Here is a 19,479-nt window from a genome sequence, read left to right on the forward strand (position 1 = left end):
CAGAGGATGGGATATCTGTCACATTTGGGATAGAGTAATCCCCTCCGCCAAGGTTGTAAGCAGGCCCAAAGTCTTTAACTGAGTAGACTCAATAAGAAAGAACGAATATTGACAAAGCCAGGAGATTTGGCTTTTACAAAGTAGATGCACATGCAGCAACACAACACATGGGCTCATACGCACACACAGCAGGCATGCATATACATCTATTAATGGATGGAGTTGCTGCATTTTTAGACCATTTTTGGAAAGCACTTTAGCACCCCAACTACGGGTTGTAAGATCTATATAAATACTCTGATAATATGCAATACCTTACAGTATGGGACCCTTTCCAGTGATGCTGACCTGAAAACATTTGCTTCCCATGGTTCGTACGGAGCTCTAAAAACCTTCTGAAAGCAGATGTGGGCAGACGAAGGAGACCTGATTGGGACCCTTCAATACTGGTGACCCTTTGAGACTCAGGATGGCCTCTACTTGGGTACAAATTCTTTAATACACATATTGGCATGTCACTACTTTAGCTAATGAGATAGCTTATCAGGGTTAACGATTACTGCATTTAGAGGAGCATAACTTTCAAATCGCAAAGTCAGGAGAGCACTGATTGTGCCATTCACTCTTCAAAAGTCTATTGAAATGCATTAGGTGACATTATCAAATATTAACTACAGCTGCATGCAGCCCAATTGCAGTTGGCGCAACTGCAAAATATAGACAACACAGTATTATTCAGAAGTGGCACAATCAGAATATTTACTCATTACCTTGATGGTGATGTAATTTTTTAATGATTTTGACATTTTCTCTTCACTCCCTTTAAGATGTAAGTGACCTAAAGTGAAGGCAAAAGAAGAACATTTTCCATAAGTATTGATAGTCTGATCAAATGTATTTGTTACTTACAAACCCAAAACAACTTTTAGCAATACAAACAACATATTGTGCTCCTGTAGTAGACAAAGAGCTCACAGATACCAAGCAAGCAATGACTCAAACTTTACTAGGAAATTACACAAGTATTTTGGGCATGCATAGTAAAAAGCTTCTTAATTTAGTTGTGCTAAAGTGCAACTGCTACTGATGAATTAAGAAATACTGTTTGTAGGTCATCAAAACAGGAACAAAAAGAAATACAGAAAGAAAAAAGTGGGCTTCACATTAGCTTCTATCAGTCATGGGTTTGTTTGCGTGAGACCCAAAGAGGCACTGATGGGCTTGAGTGGTGTTATGTCCGGCAAAGGTGATACCTCTAATATCAAACTCCCCAGTAACAAGCCCTCCTTTGCCCAATCAGAGCATTCTAATTTTTTCTCAGTGATGCCCTCAGGACTTGAAAGGGGTGGAACATGGAGGCATGCATGCAGCTGGGGCTGACATGCAAATTTTAAATATTGCGTGCAAGAGATATTCCAGTCCACTTATCTCCAGCTAGGATATCACATATGTCTTGAGGAAGTGGAATCGGTGTACTAGTTAGTGTATCACTTAATTACAGTACTGCACTTGTAGATAGCGATAACTATACTGACGCCCAACTTTTGAAATGTCTGCCGAGCTGGCAAACAGTTCAAGCATTGACAGGAACAGCGGTCAAGGCAGTTACTGCCAACGTACAGTAATTTGCCATAATGCCCTTTCAAACATAACGGAGCAGTACTGCAAAGTTACAATTTTATTTTTAAGAATAAAATCCCAAAGTAGGACTTTCTTTTTTAAAATAAAAAAAACAACACACTGCCTCCCTGGCAATCGGAGTTTTCCCTGATGGTGATGGGGGTCAATGAGCACGTTTCAGTGCCCCTTATCACCAGGATATTCCAGGTGGCAACAGGCACTGAAAAACGGCTATATGTCAGCCCAATTAAATTAGGTGAATGCACATATATCAAATTCTCAGATGGCTTGTCGGCTGTTGGAGGAGTTTCACCATAGTGGAGATGGAGTAATGTTTGCCGTCTTCAAACTATGGTCCGCTCACATTTAAGTCGGGAGGACGGGCCTTAGTCTTGGTGGAGAGGGAACTCTGTCACAACATCCACTAATAACTGAATCAGACTCAAAGTCTCTCCCCCCCAAAAAAAACCTTTTACAGGATCGACAGACTTGGTGTATCTGATCACCCATCCATCACAGTTGGCCTATAATCACACCTAGGTCTCAATCAACCACGGACTGTGTTTTTTAAAGGCACTTTACTTTTCTAAAGAAAACAAAAAAGTGATGGGTTGAGTGTTTCAATTAATCACATCCACCGGTTATTACTCTGGGCTGCAATTCACTCCATCAATTTTTTATTCACCATGCCACCTGAGAGAGGGGCTAGCAACTTGTAAATAAGCATTGATCCTACTCCAAGGTGAATAGTCCAGTCTTAACTGCCAGACGAGGTATCATCTAAAAGGGAAAACAAGTAATTCCAAGCAGGTTTTGGCCTTTTTGGGCCTCCTTAGACAGATACAGCTTAAGTCCTATGGCACTGTGAGCAAGGGGCCCTCAGCTGGGCATACCTGTTGCACTTTGCCTTAAAACTTAATAAAGAATCTTATCTCCAGTTCCCCTGATCCATGGTTTGAGCAGAGCTTTTCTTGTGCTGAAATGTAACTAAAATGCTTTTATTTAGTGGTAAGCCCTCCACTTCCCAAATTAATAACCTACTTTGTGACACTCGTTTATGCTTCAGTCAACCAAAATGACCAGGACATGGTCGTTTTGGTCTACCAGCTCATCACCAGAGTACTACAGCTACTTAAAGGCATACTTTAGTCCAGCAGATTTTGAAACACATGCTAAAGTTATTTTCATATTTCTGGTACAACATCCCTTTAATATATATTTTAATCTTTATAGATCTCTGAATTGTTGGTTACCCTCTTTCTGTCAACAGAAGATCCCTGGTTTGCCTCATTTCCCATAGATGTTTGACCAACTGCTATGTCCTGATATTATCTATCATAGCCTAAAATATGTATCCTATCAGAAAGTTTTATGACAGTTATAAAAATTATTTTATTCAAAAACTGTACTTTGATTTTTTATATAACTGGAAGTAATAACTCTGAGTTTGGAGATGGAATGAAAACTTTCAACAATTCTAGAGGAATTTAGGTTTACATCATTATCCTCTGCGGCAAAGAGGACCAAAATGATCAAGAATGCACAAACATAAACAGGCTCATAGTGAAGAGTGTTATCAGGTCACTTTCATATCACTACAGTTGAGTCAGCTGTGTGATTTCTCATAAGGCCTGCTTCACTGCTTGTCAATTGTATCCACGGCTTGGCTACTTAGATTGGGTGATCGTGTCTCTGGTTAATGGAAGATTCCAAGATGGCTTTTTAACCATTCAGTGGTAGGCAACTTTGCTAATGTATTTTTTTCTCTAAAGAAAGCATTGGTTTCCATCCCAGTTCACCTTGAATATGCTATACTCGAGTTAAGCAATTCATCAACGGTTGATCAAGAGAATTAGAACCCTCTTTTGGAGTGGAAGTAAGCTCGCCTTTTATAATCCTTTCAATCTTTTCCCTTTTTTGAGTTGATTATGGCAGCTAGAAAATCAGTTATAGTGAACTAGTGTGTGAAGTAGAGCCAAAGAGTCTTTGAATGGATAACCATGCGACACAGGCACTAGAATGCCTTGAATGAATCACTGTTTGGAAGACTATTTGGAAAGTTTTTTTGCCGACACTTCAATTTTCAATACTCATTGGTTCTTAATGAAATGTCACATTTAGTCACTATTTGGATGTTAAGTTTCTGATGCTAGTGAGTTGTAGTTTTGGTTCACAAAAGATCTTCATCTGGGTGTAATTGGCACAGCTCAATAAAAGTGTCATTACTTGGCAAGTAAAAAGTGTAACTGGGGACAATAAGTTACATTAATATGGGTCTTGGCTGCCTGAAATTCAAATTAACCTGATGCTAACCAATGGCAACCTTTAAGCATACAGTTGCTAGAACTGAAATTATTAAATTCTAAAGGCATAGCTAAAACATGTTCATGATTATAAGCATGCAGTCAGTTGTCATAAGGATGAAACAACTCTGATTTAGTGCATGAATAATGTAATATGGCTTTGCTTCAGAGTTTGTACAAGTTTTTTTCTTTGCCTTTTATGACCTGCCTTTTTTTTAGCCTCAATTGATATTGTATCACTTTTTTGGCCAAACATTGGGATATCAAGCTATGTAGAGAACAATTCTCTCAATTGAAATTAACATGTGTTTTATTTATTTTTTATACATGCCAGGTAACACCAAGTATGCCTGATTCCTTGCATTTGAATTTAGATTCAATACATTTAGGAACAAATAGAAAGTTAGTAAGATGGCCAGAGCACTAAGGCACTCATTGAATCATACAGGATATCTATCAGAAGGAGATATTCTCGCTCTACTTGCAAAACACACCAACTATCAATTGTAAATCAAAGATAACAGTTTTGGGAGACAGAACGTTCCTGGCATCACTTTTGTCATCCGTGTTAAGATACTGTCTTGCCCGTGAGTGAAGCCAGTGCACACTGTCAGGTAAATTATAGGTGTATAATCAGCTATGCCATTGTTTCTCAATGGAGTTGTGAAAACAGCATTTAATCTTTTAAGACACAGGCATGCAGAAGATTTCTGCCTTATGTTATACAAATAAAGCTTCCTCTACTCTTCATTTTTTGTGGTATTAAAATATATTGCTCCAATTTTAAACTTCCATAGTCAGTAGACCAGTTAGAAGAATTTCATGTTTCAACATGTTGAGCTCAGGACCACTGCTCTTATTTGAGGAATCAATCAATATACATCCTTGGAACTCTTGGTCTCCCAAGCCGATCCCAACACAGAGACGCTGCCCATAACTTCATAACACTACTGTAGTAACAATGACAAGCTAATGCAGGTTATGGTAGCCACTCTGGTTACAGAAATAGCGTCAGAGACAAGGCCCTATACTAGCTACCCAGACAGCACAATGGGGATGTGCTTTGAACACCTCTCTCAATTCTGTTGCCATGCCACAACAGCAATGTCTGCAATGTATATCTCCTGGTATGCTGCAAAACCCAGCAAGTGGACAAATGCAAATAAAGGCAACTGCCAGCAGTGTCTGTATGTCACTGCCTCACATCGCGTCATCAGACAGGGTTTCTGCAGAAGAATTAATAACAAAGGAGAGTTTTGTAATATTCCATCTCGGACTCAGTGAGCATCAAAACCATTATATGGGTATTGATGGTTTCAGTCCAAAGACAAACAAAAGGGTGACTTTTGAATCGAGGTCAGTCCTCGTGATAGATATGCACTGTGCCGGAAGTGGGTTGTGTCTACACAGAAGGAAGGTGGTTAGAAGATAAATTACATCCCAACATAAATGTCTTGAAGCTCTTAGTGGGGTTCTTTGTGTTGGGGTGTGTCACTAACAACAAGGTGAGCCTATGTCCTGCAGCTAAGAGAATATATGTCAGTGGTGAGATCAATCAATAGACTTAAAGGCTCAACTCAACGGCTCCAGCAGAGCTGGCCAAGTATTTTTGTTACTTCTGCCTATTAAAGGGAAATCCAGTGACAATGGAGTACTTTCAGAATGGAGGAACATCACTACAGACAAGAAATTCAGATATGTCAAGAAATCCACTTTTTGGAGTTTCGAAAGGCTCTGCTGGAGAGCTGGGGGCCTTTGTGCACTGAATCTGTTGACCAACAGGCTGAACGCTCATCTTATGAGGATTTTTTTTTATCCGACTGCCAGACCTGGACACCTTGGCAACAGATGCCTTTCTTCATGAATGAAGTGAGACGATTAACTATGTTTTTCATCCATTCACTTTAGTGACAAGGGTGGAGGCACATTTAGGAGACAGATGGTGAGCACTGTTTTGTTACCATCCTCGTCCTCATGCCCAGGAAGATTAAAGGGAATACTGGAAGGTGCCAGGTCTTTCAGAATATGCTTCTTTCCTCATTCATCAAGCTTCAACTGCAGACATCAACAACAGATACAGACCATCATCAAGAATCTCAGGCCCACAAGGAAAATTACTGTTACTTCTTTCGCCTGTAGCAAACATAGCATCATCATGCTACGTAGCTCATAAGGCAGCCATCTTGGATGTTTTGATAGCTGAATTCAATGGGATGTTGCCCAACCTGTTCTACGTGTGATATGTTTTATGTGATGGACTAACCTTCTAATTCTATGGATTTTCAATGATAGACACACCAATGCCTAAGTGTCTATCAATCTGTAATTTATGGCATACTACAATACTAATGGCTAAGTGCTCGTCATTCAGCAATTTTGGCACCATAATGGCGTTCAATTATAGAATTTATTTTGCAACTTCAAAAGTTTTTATACTTTGATACTTACTGTGAAGTCTACAGCCTAACATATCATTGGTGACAGGTACACGTTTGAATAAGTAATTTTCCAATTATTTCACCAAAGAATATTGGCAGACTACCTAATCTTTTTCCTAGTTTTCTAATATTTCCTTTCATGCGTCAAACATATTGGTTAAGGTGAATCTCAATATGCTACATGTATGGATTGTTATGTTCTATTTAATCACATTCACTTCTCTAACATTTTATTCCTTTTTTGCTTATTTCTATGTGATTAGTGCAACTGTAATATGTTGAGCATTGTCCCTCTGCTGGGTGATCTTCGCATGTATTGGCATAACTGGTTTTAAGTTTCCTTGGCTCCTGGGGAGATTTTGGAACAACAGCAATGCACACAGCAAAGCAAATTGCCCTTGCTTAAATAGTGCTTGGGAGGGCACGGTCCAAAGCAATTTAAAACTCTGCCCCAATTAGTGAATCCTGAAAATGTTGCTTTGCATTTACAGTGAAGCAGTTGGAAATAATGTATTGGAAGAAAGCCAGTACTGTCACAGAGAGGATTGAGCTCTACTCTAGAAGGCAGGGTGAAGATTGAACCATAGATTAAGTTACTGCCTTTTATCTTTGGTGATGACAAGGAATTTTGAGCACATAAATTACAATCAGGTGCTCGGTCACCAGATTCTCATGCAGGTCAACAGTAAGAAGATTCAAAAACACCTACGAGTGGGGTCTGATTGAAATTTTAATGCTGCAAATGAAATAGCCAATTATTTTGAGCTATCAGAATGTTTTGTGCAGAAAGTTATGGGGAGCAGTATTTCACAAATCAACTAAATTAACAAAACAATGAAAGTGAAAAACAAGAAGAGGTATGAAAGTAAGGACAACTGAAAGGTAGAAAGGAAAACAAATCTCATTTTCTCTGATATTGCTTGGGCAGAAATTCCCATGTAAGAAACTGAATTGTTAAAAAAGGGACCCTTGGTGAGTGCACAAGAGCCAGAATGTAAACCTGATGAAAAAGAGCAAAAGAGGGGATGACGGACAACCAATATGGCTTTCACTGTATATTAATACGTGAAATGTTTTCCCCAAATGATTTGTCATAATTGATGGTATAAAGGTCCCTCTATGATTCCTTTGCATGATACGGTAGCCTAGGTAAACCATTTTGGGTGAAATGAATTTTCAAGGAAGGAGCGCAGATAAAAGGGGAAGTATTTCTCGGGTGGCCCCACCAAGAAGGTAATAATAGTGACCCTCCTGTGTATGGTTAAAAAACTAATGAGTGAGATCGGAAGCTGATGTGAAAGAGTAAGAGGCTGGGGAAAAATATAGATGACATAGTTGTTCTCACAAAGTTTTCTCATGTTTTCAGTGACAAGCTGGAAAAATACGAAGGATTTAAGGATTGCATTATTCTCAAAAAGAACACTGTCCCGGTCAATCACAAACTGAGAAAGGAACTACAGGGAACAACTTAAAGGGACTTTAAATGACTTGCATCCAAAGGAAATTGTTGCCTTTTTTGAAGGGTTATCCCCAAACATTTTGCCTTCCTCCTCCTGTTTTTCTGTCCCTCTTTTTGTTGCCATTAAGACTCTGGGCACTTTACCACTGTTGATCAGTGCTAAAGTGCATGTGCTCTCTCCTTTTAACTTAGTAGGATTGGCTTACACCTGTTTGGCACATTTAATTTACCTCTAAGTCCCTTGTACAGTGGTGTCCAATAGATACAGGGCCTGTAAATTAAATGCTACTAGTGGATCTAGAGTGCAGCTTGCGCCACCCACAGATGTAGCCTTTCAAACCTATCTCAGGCCTGCCTCTGCAGGGCCTGTGTGCACTGTTTACTATCACACAGACTTGGTGTTCAAAGAAACTTGCCAAGCCTGGAACTCCCTTTTTCCTATATGTAGGTCACCCCTAAGGTAAGCCCTAGGTAGCCCTATGGCCAGGTGCAGTGTTAGTAAAAGGTGCGCCATGTGCCTTCATTGTGTGGCATGTCCTGGTAGTGACAAACAGCCTATTTGGTTACTCACTGCTCTGAGACCTACTCATGCCATAGGCTAGCATTGAGAATTCCTTTAAAAGCACTTAAGTGGTAATTTTTGATCTGGAAGGAGTGGCGTAGGCATGTTTGGAATGTTTCGAATAGTTGTGAGAAATCCTGTTTATTGGTGTAGATGGAATATTTATTACTATTGTGAAAATGCCACTTTTAGAAAGTGGGCATTTCCCTGAGTTTATGACTCTTGTGCTTTGCAGCCTGACTCCAATCCACGTCTAGGGTAGAGTGACAGCTGGGCTTTGTGCATACTTTCCTGATAGCCATCACACAGGGAAGGTGGAGGTGTAACAGGATTACATCTGCATACTGAATGGTGTTCCTGGGCTGGGACAGAGAGACAGGGCACAATTACATTTGTATTGGCTGTGTCCTGCCCCCACACAAAGGACTTGTTTACCCCCTACTGATGTCTGGAGCCAAGGCTGGGGTTGACAGGGGGTGTTGTGAACTTTTAAAGTTCTTTTTGAAGTGCCCCCTAGTTCAAATACATTTTGAGTGTATGTACAGGAATTGTACCCTGTAATGGTAGAAACTGCTTGGACTTGCACCCAGATGCTGCTGGCTCTACAGACTGCACACTGCCAGAAGGAACTGTTATGCTGCCAGGAAGAACCGCCATTGGACTGATCTGCTTGTTGTGCTGACCTGTGGCCTGCTAGGCTACAAGGAGGGTTGCTACTCAGCTCAAGGATCCTGATGTGTTGGTCTGCTGCTAGCTACTTGCATCTTTGTGCTCCCCAGTTATTCTCCAGGGGCCGGGTGGTGTGTCCTCCTCGCTGCTCTGAGTGCTACACCATGCGAGTGGTGTGTGTGGTGAGCACTTTGATGCTCTGCTGCCTCATCTGGTTCCAGGAGGAGCAGTGTGAGGTGAGCGCTGTTTCCGACCTGCAGAAAGCGGATGGTGAGTGCTCCTGTTTTCCCCGTGGCTGTGTCACTGTTGGTACTGATATCCAGAGTGCTGCACTGTTGCCCTCAACCAGGAGGGCTGGGGACAAGGAGGAGTACAGCAGAGACAGCTGGCAGTTTTCAGTGCGACGAGGACAAAGCACCCCAGGGCACAAGCAGGTATCCACTTTGGAAGCTGAGGCACCGTGCGACGTGGTGCTCCTCTCAGCTGTTATTCACCTCCATGACTCGAGCCGCAGTGTGGGTGCGAGCTGAGGAGCCGGCTCCATGGCCGATGCAGGTGTGTTTCTAGCCTGCCAGGATCCTCCACACCCTCGCAGAATCGTGCAGAGGGAGAGAGGGTGCTGTGTGCCACCAGAAGGTCCCGCGAGGCCAACGTCACTGTGTGTACCCCCAACACTGTATTCCAAGTCGAGGTCCTAACATTACTGTATATTAGGTAGAAGTGCAGGCAGTCCTGCACTCTATGTTAGGGAGCTGACATTACCATATAGTAGCTATTAGGAGCGCAGGAGCGCTGTGTCCCATAGCTTGATGGTGGGGTGTTGGTATTAATGTAGATATAGTGAGGTTTTGGACGTATTTATGTTTGGCATCTAACCACTGCATTTTATCTCCTCAGTGTTCACTACAGTATGATGTTTCATGCCTTCCCAGGATAAACATATAATATACAGTGTGACTGTATAATCTTCTCAGTGATAGTGTTTTGATGACCTGTGCTATTTGGGAATATTTATTTTATTGCACTCATTGTTGTGCTTGACAAGTGCCTAGTTGGCAAAGTAATCACTATTTTAAGAGGTTTTGGTCTACGGTTTATTAACAGTATATTTTATATTTTTACATAACATTGTGTGGAGTCTCTTTTGTGGTGTATTTATTGTGTCACTGGGGTGTGTGTGTTGTGGCAAATGCTTTGCCTCTGAGATAATACTGACTGCTCTGGCTAAGCTACTAAGGGAGATGGGGGGGGGGGAGCATGTCATCTTGGGTGTGTAGCTCCTTTGCCCTGACTAGAGTGGTGGGTCCAGCCTGGCTTAGGGGCATATCCTAGCCAACCAGAAACCCCATTTCTAACATAAATCATTGAGCCAGTGAAATAATACATCCGGGTTTCCCCCATGATGATTTCTTTCAAAACTCCTAAGAGTTGAGACTATGCATTGACTTGTGAAGCTAAAATGACTATTTGGAGGGATTTACATCCTTTACAAGACTTGCACAAGATTACTTCAACTTTGAATTGTGCCATCGTTTTTTCCACACCAGACTTCGATAGTGAATATCACCTGGTTATACTAGTTAATGTTTCCAAGTATTTGACAATACTCATCATCCATGAGGGTATGTAATTTTCAAAGAATACCTTTTTGTTAGCCTACCACACCCTCTGCATTTTAGTAGCCGATGAAAGACATTCTTGAGTGTTTGCCTGGTGCTGTGGCCTTTCAGGATAATTCTGTTTTTCAAAAGTAATCAAGGACAGCATGATTCCACTGTGTCGAGGGTGTTGAGAGTACTGAATAACAGAGGTCTAATGTTAAAAATCTTGAAATACAAATTCAGAAAAGGTGAAGTTGAACATCTTAGGCATTGCATCAGCACAGATGACCAAAGGACAATCTAATCAAGGACATTGTTAATACTCCCACTCCCCATACCAAGGAATGTTTGATGTTGTATTTTATGTTACGTTTGTCACTATAAACCTAGAATAGTAAAGAAAAAGTGTAAAAGAAGAATGATGTAACCTCTATTATGATTCACATTTTAGGTAAATTATGTCCACCAACGGTTTTACTGGTCTAATTCTGAAAAGATCTAAAGATTTTGCAGTTGTATCAATTTCTCCCACGCCCACTTCTTAGTACCACTATCTTCTGTAATCAATCCTTTCTGCCCAAGCCATCTCAATATATTTTCAAGCTACCTGTGTCACTGGCATGTTTTGAATTTTCATTTTCAACTTGACCTGATTATGTGTGTGATTATTATGGGTCATTAGTTGTTGGTTACAAAAAAAAATAAAGCAAAAGTAATGCAAAAAATACATGGACAATTTACCTACCCGTGTGTAAAAAATAATTGCCCCAATGCTCACACTGATGATACGCTTCACATTGTGCAATTTCGTTTTCATGGTGTGGGAAAGCCAGATCAATTCCACCTGTGTGTATGTCTAGTTTGCTCCCAAACACAATGCTGTAAAAGAGATTGAACACTTATGAAGAACACAGACATCCATATTCAATTAGTTCATAAATTAACAGAAAAGCCGAACTGAGTCTACCATTGGTGAATGTGAGGATTGTGGGCCTACTGGGAACAAGCACACGGAAAATAAAGAGACAAAACAAAAGTCACAATGGTCGTGCTAACAAGCAACTTTAGGTTGTATATTTTACCAAATGTACTAATTGCACTGGCCATCACTGTCTCTGACCAAGATCCTTGGCCATAATGCCAGTTCTCACATACATTTTTTCTCCTGTCTGCCCTGTGCAGTACTTTGGGCTTGAAGTATATATAGGCTGCAAACTAGTTAGTGCAGATTGGATACTGGAGTATTAATCAGCCAGGACACATTTTGTGGATCTCTCTCTATAAATGGCTACGATCACAGCACAGGGATCGAGGCCTCCCAGAGATAGGAGACCTCCTTTCCTGTATTTGCATACTTTGGATATCAACATTTTTTTTTTTACAATCAGCCTGTGTCCTTTAAATGACACACTGTTGTTTTAAAGTTAACATTAAAAAAAGACGTAGGGGGAACTTGCAATGGTCCTCTGGCCACGGTTTGCTCTCATGAGGCTGATTGACAAGATTTCTAAAGGGGAAGCTGGCCCAAGGAGACAGCTTCAGGGACAACTTCAGCATTGTAAATCCTTTACAACCCTAGCGAGGATGTTAGTAACTGATCAATGAGCTGCAACCAGAACTAGGGGTCACAAACCATTGAGACTTTCACCTCTTTCAAATCTTCTATTTGCAATTCATAATAGGTCGCAAAACCTTTTTTGCAAGTTGGAAAAGATTTTTGTACATTCCGCAAATCAGTTTTGGCATCGCACAACCTGTGATTTTGTGATTCCTAGGTTTTGTAACCGTAAACCTGGTAAGCCTTAATACATTCACTAAAAAGCACAGAAAAGCAGCCAAACATCCCAGAGTAATGGTGTGAAGAAGCACTAAATCGGATGGTAGTCAGTTATCACATGGGGTACACAATGAGGTCTAAAAATTATGTTTTGAGCTTTTATTACCTGGGGTCGTCCTTTTAACTTGCAAAATAGCTGGAGGTGACTAGATTCTAGAAGGCCAATAGAATTAAGGCAATAAAACACGAAAGTTGTAGTTCAGATGCAAGAGAAGTGTTCACAGTATTCATGTCTTTTAGCTAGCATAGTGATACATAACATACATTTACACACCTCGGTGAACGTCAGACCTTATTCCTGCAGACTTACATGTCATTTAATTATTCATAAAGTACTTATGTCTACGTGCTATACATAAAAACAATTTACAAATCGAAAAACAGCAGATGATAATAACATGAGATGCATGCACAAAGAAGGTGATTTTGCTCTGTTAGAACAAAGAAAACAAGCTACTTGTAAAGTCTAACTGAAAATATGAGTTTTAAAAGAGACCTGGGCAAAATGTGTGGGGGAGAGGAAGAGCCTTAGGACAATATCGGTGTATTCCACAGCTTAGAGTCAAGAAGGGAAAAACACATGAAAAAAGGGTTGCACGGGAGAGAAGGGCAAAGCAACTTTTAGTGAGAGGGAACAAGAATAAATATAGTACTGGAATGGAGAACTATGTTAAGGAGCCACCAGGCCATTGCCACCTTTAAAATTATCCATAAGAGGAGGAATTGGAGACCAAATAATTAATGTAACCTACAAAGAAATAGAAGATGGGGACAAGGTGTATCCAAGGGGTCTGAAGATAATGCAAATAGCAGAGTCAAAGACTAATTTTAGAGGAAAGAGTGAGGAAAAGAAAGAGCAATCGTTACGCAGACATATTCAAGAAGGAATGGAGTAGGAATGAGATTTAAACCTTTGGTGGCCTGGAATGTCTTAAGTTGAAAACTACAGGAGAAAAAAAAGTGGAACACAAAAGACTTGAGTTCAAGATAACTTGTAGACTACACGTGGAAGTTCAGAGAGGGAAATGTGTATGGAAATGATAGGAGGGGAACAATGGGGGAGGCTGAGGAAAGAAAATAATTTCAGTCTGTGTGGGGGGGGTGGCTGGGATGTAGTGCACTAAAGGATATCGTCTGCTGAAATATAAGAGAAGATGGTGACATGAAAGGTATGAGTAAAAAAGCTAAATTATCTCTAACAGGGTAAGAGATTAGCCTTGTAAAAAACAGGGGCAAGGACATGCCAGTAGGGGACCTGGTAAAGGTGAAAAGAAATAGAAAAAATAACCCAAACAAAGGAGGACCGACAAAGAGCATTGCACCAGAGGTACCAAGAGAAGACGGTAGATAGGAGGAAAGGGTGATCCAACTGCGTCTTAAGCACTGGATTTCATCCTTCCACTTCAAAAAGGCTGGAAAGCTGTATTACTTTTGCACAACACGGACTGAATCAATATGCCAACCAGGGTGCTGCACCCTTGGTATGTCTGGGACCTTCAGCCTTGGTTACCACAGGCCCCCTTTTGCCATGACAACACAAACTAAGATACATGCAGAGGCCATGAATAGCAGATGGTACATCTTGAGGAATGTGTCCTGAGGGACTACTAGTATAAATGTCACTAGAACAAGAGTCACAGTGATGAGTACAAGTTCTTATTTCTTCATTACATTCTGGGCAATATCATTCCACGCTCATGGGCAAATTACAACGCATAAGAAATCAACTAGGAGAAAGGGATGCCGTAGCGCGGCAATCTCTATGGTATGACTCTCACCCCCGACTTGCGTTCCGCACCTGCCAGGGAGATATGTATGAAGGGGGGTTGGGGATGTCCAATCTCTACCTCTACTACTTAGCAATGCACCTACTGGTGGTTAATGATTGGCTGGGGGGTGGTTGGTTAGATCCTGCATATCAATTTGAATTCCTGACTATGGGCTTCTCAGGCCTCCTCGGGATGCTGTATGGGAGCCCCCTGCCACGTAGACTCCCAGAGGTGACAAGAGTGGTCCTGGAGTGGTGGAGGGCAGCACAGGAGGCGATGGGCTGGTGGCAGCGACTTATCCAGCAGACTCTGCTATGGCACGGGACATGGCTGGGAGAAGTCGCGGCCCTGGACGGGTTTCAGAAGTGGGACCTTATAGGGATTTCACTTTTGGGAGACGTTTGGGTGGGCTCCCACATGCGATCCTTCCAAGAGCTCCAAAAGAGGTACTCGCTCAACAGCACCCAATTTCATAGATTCCTGCAGCTCAGGCACGCTTTAGGTGTACATGTTCCTTCCGGCACGACCCTCCCCAAATTCAGCCCCGTGGAGGCCAAATCCTTGATGGGTAGCCTAAGCAAGGGGGGTCTGTCGCACAAATACCGTACCCTGGTCACAAATACAACACAGGTACCCAGCAGACTTCGAGAACGGTGGGAGGGCTGGTTGGGCCCCATAACGGACTAGGACTGGCGAGATGCATTGATGGCCCCCAGAACTTTGACCATGACCTCCCGCCTTTGTGTTGTGCAGACCTATCATCTACACACCGCCTATCTCACGCCCGACAGGTTATACAAAGCAGGTCTCAGGCCTCACGCTGACTGCCCCCGCTGCACGAGCCCTGACGCTGACTTTTATCACATGGTGTGGAGATGCCCACATATAGTGACCTATTGGCGTGCGATTGTGGCCGAAGTCTCTAGAATCCTGCAGGTGGAGGTGGAGACTGCCTGCTACCACTGTTGTTGGGTACCCTGGAGGGGGTGGGGTCCGGTAGGGCAGACCGGGCTTTGCTGGGTGTGGCATGTCTGGTGGCGAAGAGCGCTATTGCAGCTAGCTGGAAGGCAGAGTCGGATCCAGCACTTGCGTGATGGCACGAGGAGTGGGCTGGTGCACCCAGCGAGAAAAGTTAGTATACGAGGCACGGGGATGCCCTGCGAAATATGACAGAGTGTGGGGGAAATGGACCAGGACGTGGGACGCCCATCCTGCTGCTACGCCTTTGTGGCAGCCACCATTGTGGGACCTGTCTTTGACCAAATCTTTTTAATACTGACCATGTGTTCCTGTTGACTATGTGAGACTTGTGGTGTGCGAAGCCTATGAGGTGCGGATGTGACCTTTCTCGTTATGGTTTTGTTCTGTCTTTATGTATACATGGAAAACCAATAAAGTTGCTTATAAAAAAAAAAGAAATCAACTAGGGGGAAGGCAGCAAACTTCAACATCCAAGAATCCAGCCAAGGATGTCCTGAAGCAAGGCATGATAAAACTGAGCCGCAGCTCTGAGGTGAACATGCAATTCATAATAATTGTGGAACATGTTCAAGATTAGTGAAGTGATCATTTTGCACATAACAAGCAGCTGCAACAGGCACTAGAAGGGTACTAACACTGCCTTGCCTTGGTAGCACTTCACAATCCACGTGACACAAAAAGAACAATAGAGGTAGTATCAGCCTGTCTCCTGGGATTAAGGCCATGGGTAGAGGAAAAGAATGTGTCAGAGAACGCAACGCATTTGTGTAATAGAAGTTGAATATTCAGGTGGTGAAGCCTGAGATTTGGGGGACCACCACTGTTTGTCTCTGCTGCTTGCGGGGGAGCCGCTGCATGGGACCACGTGTCAAATCGAGCCACGCCTCCACGTCGCGCTGTATAGCGCCAACACCATCCCACTGTGTTGGAAACCACCACTGTTGCTATTGATGCTTGCGGGGGAAGCCACTGCTCAGTACTACATGTCCCACACTACCCTATCAAATGACCCGCCCACATTGTGCTATATAGCGCAAACGCCGCCCGCTGTGCTGGGCACCACAACTGTTACTGTCTGCTTCTTGTGAGGGGAGCTGCTGCTAAGGTCTACGTGTCTCATACTTCCCTGCCAAACCATGTCTCCACATCGTGCTATATAGCACTGATGCCGTCCCATGGCGCAGTATGCATGCAGGACAAGGGTGGGCCTGTCCTGCGTCCGTCAGTGACTGGCAGAGGCTGGGCTCAAAGGTTACTAGTTCTCTCTATTTATTAGTGGGGCAACACGAGCACTTTAAACATGGGTAAGAGCAAGGTGAACCTCCTGGCCCCTACTACTGGTACAATAATGAACAATACGGTGCCTAATATTAATGTTAATGTTAATGATGAGACCTATGACTCTAACTATACCCACTGACCCAGGTTCTATTATGGCATCAGCCCTAAGGGACCAGGGGGAATGTACTAAATCTCTGGGATGGCCGGTGGCAAAGGGACTAAGAGGAAATCTCAAGGGGGCAAAAGGAAAAGAGGGGCAGGAGGAGTAAAACCTAAACAATCTTGCCTAGAATTATCCAAAGGCGAGCACAGCCCAGTAGGAAATACAGATACAAATTATTTGCAGTCTGGAGGGGTACCTCGCGCCCTTCTGGTTAAGAGTTCCAAGGGCGCGTTCTCATCACTTACTGGTGCTCTAGGCCTCATATAGCTAAAATTGAAGATGCTCCTACAACATTGAAGCTATCAATAGGGGAGGAGGCATCTGAGCAAAAAGGGCGCTCTGGTTGCATCTTCTCAGAAGGTGGCGCAGCGTCGAGGGGAGACCTCCAAATCAAATGCCATCAATAGGTCCTTCTCCATCAGGGCCGGTTGCTATCAGACTTGGAGAGATCAATTCTTCCTGTAATGGGAGAGCAGAGTGTGGATAGTAGAAGTGTGCGACCACCACCAAATGACCCTATTGGCTAAGGGGCCCAATATCAGGGGCCTTGTGCCACCCTAATAGCTATGGGCAATTGTCTTCCAAGGTCTATGTTTCTACCAACTTTGGAACTCCCCCTCACATGCCACTCCATATGTAATGGTCTTAAAAAGTGTACCTCCATTAAGGCAAGTTATAAGGGAAGATTACGCCCAGCTCCTGAATAAAGTAGTGCACTGGGTTAATGGAAGAACTGAGGGACAGGAAAGTTTGCACCAGCAGATGAATTCTGTATGGAGGGGGTTGGATGGATGGAGTCTTCCCCAAAACAAGACAATAAGGACTGTATATTAATCAGCGTCAAGGATAAGTCACTAATAATATTATGTCAAGGACTCACTTTTCTGGGCGGCCATCTAAGCCTATGGAGTCCTTACCACTGAGTTTATTTTACAGGCTCAAAAAGCAAAAGATCACTGACCCTGTACAATCCTTTTATCGGGTACCAATCAATAATAGCTTTTCTGCCCCTTCGCACCTTGATCTTCAGGAATGACTTTTTGATCAAACTCCCTCCCCTAGTCAACCCACGCACAATGATGGCAGTTACACAACTGAATTTCTCAGTCAAGCCTCAGTCAAGGAGACCAGTAGGACAATTGTTACTATTTGGAACACTGCCGGCACTGCTAATAGAATGGATACAGAGGACTGGGCAAAATATGTTTAATCTGCACACATCGTACGCATTCAAGAAACATGGGCATTAAATATAATAGATCTGGATGGCTTTGCAGCTTTTAAATCTCCCGCCATCCCCTCCAATAGTGGTAGGTCAAAGGGGGGCTTGAAGACATTTGTCTCGACAAGCTTAGCTCCACGAATTAAGAAGAGTCTAACAAATTCCCCCACTATCAAATTACATTTACCCTAGAATTAATCTAGTCATAACAGTTGTAAACTTTTACAGTAGTGTCTTTGCTTCATCAAAGATGATGTAGTCAAATCACTAGAAATAGATTTAGAACGTTTTATTTACCAGGATTCCTTTATAATTTGGGTTGGTGACAAACATCTCGGAATGCCCTAGTACATCTAAAGTAATATGCGAGTATAGGGATGTTGGTAGGAATAGCATAGCAGATTTAAACACAGTCCATAAGGTTTAGCGCTTAATGATCTGATGTTGAAATGTAATCTGAAATTAGTTGAACAATGGTTTAACAGTAACTATTCGCATTTACCCACTTTTATAGGGACAGGTTACAGCAACAGCATTGATCATATCCTTTACTAAAGAAACCAATAGCGAAACTATCTTAGATCTGCAAGTGGGATCTAATTGTATAATCATAACCCAGTGACTGTAAAATTGAAGCTCAACTTTCCAAAAATTCCACACTCACAGGCAACATTTATAATATTACCCCCTTAGGTCAGAATGCTGTTAAAATAAAATAGAAGGAGTTAATCCTGCCAGTTTTATTAAAGAATTAGGTAGTCAAGAATCTTCACCAATTTATGATGGGTTAGTTCCAGTAACAAATAATGAGGAAACACAGTATGCCAATATCAATGTATCATAATGTATTAATCAAGCATTAATGACTAGGCCAAAATTGCAAGGGAATAAAAGGAAGGGTTGTTTTAATGGCCAATGATCTAAGTCTCGGAGGAACAATAAACCAACATCCAAGGGACACTCAGGCAGGTCGAGTAGCTAGAGCAAAATTAAATAATGTTATAAAACAGAGAAAGAAAGACCTATAAGGGGAGGCCTGGGCGAACCTTCCGCAGGCTGTGGAAACCAAAGATAGGGATTTATTCTGGAGAACAGTAAATGCCCCATTGTCCTCTAAGGGAATGGACCTTGACCTGGAATCCAGGATTACATCCGCTCAGTGGGTGGATAATTTTGGTTCGGTATTCTCTCTGTCCAGTCCAGAGGAGGGAGACTTCTATCTTTTGACAGAGAACCCTCCTACGGGACCTGTATTTACCCTTGATGAGGCTGTGAGGGGTATTAATAAAAGTTCGAAGGGTAAGGCCCCAGGTCCCAATGGACATTTTTAAGGCTCAGCCAAACCTGTGGGCCCCATTCCTGACCAAGGACTTGAACGCTACAGGAGTTGACTGTGTATTTCCCTCCTGGCCCACTTCCCTCATCACAGCCATTTTCAAGAAGGGATCTAGAGATGACCCAAAATGCTATTGTCCTTTCTCTCTACTCAACGACTTCGCCAAGTTATTGGGGAGAATCCTGTTAGAGAGATCAGAAATACAGGAGGAAGCAAATACAATTCTTTCAAATGCCCA

General features: G+C 42.4%; 1 protein-coding gene across 5 annotated transcripts in view; it reads right to left on the bottom strand.

Annotated features, from left to right (window-relative positions):
* The window catches only part of CARS2 (cysteinyl-tRNA synthetase 2, mitochondrial), a 387,142-nt gene that overhangs the window by 133,545 nt on the left and 234,118 nt on the right, over window positions 1–19,479 (bottom strand). For all 5 annotated transcript variants that reach the window (XM_069205121.1, XM_069205122.1, XM_069205123.1 and 2 more), the window contains 2 exons: window positions 11,398–11,531; window positions 771–838 (listed from right to left, as the gene is read on the bottom strand). In XM_069205121.1, the coding sequence (XP_069061222.1) occupies window positions 771–838; window positions 11,398–11,531 (202 nt within the window). The remainder of the gene's footprint in view (window positions 1–770; window positions 839–11,397; window positions 11,532–19,479) is intronic.

This window comes from Pleurodeles waltl, chromosome 8, assembly GCF_031143425.1.
Source record: "Pleurodeles waltl isolate 20211129_DDA chromosome 8, aPleWal1.hap1.20221129, whole genome shotgun sequence".
Classification (NCBI taxonomy): Eukaryota; Metazoa; Chordata; class Amphibia; order Caudata; family Salamandridae; genus Pleurodeles; species Pleurodeles waltl.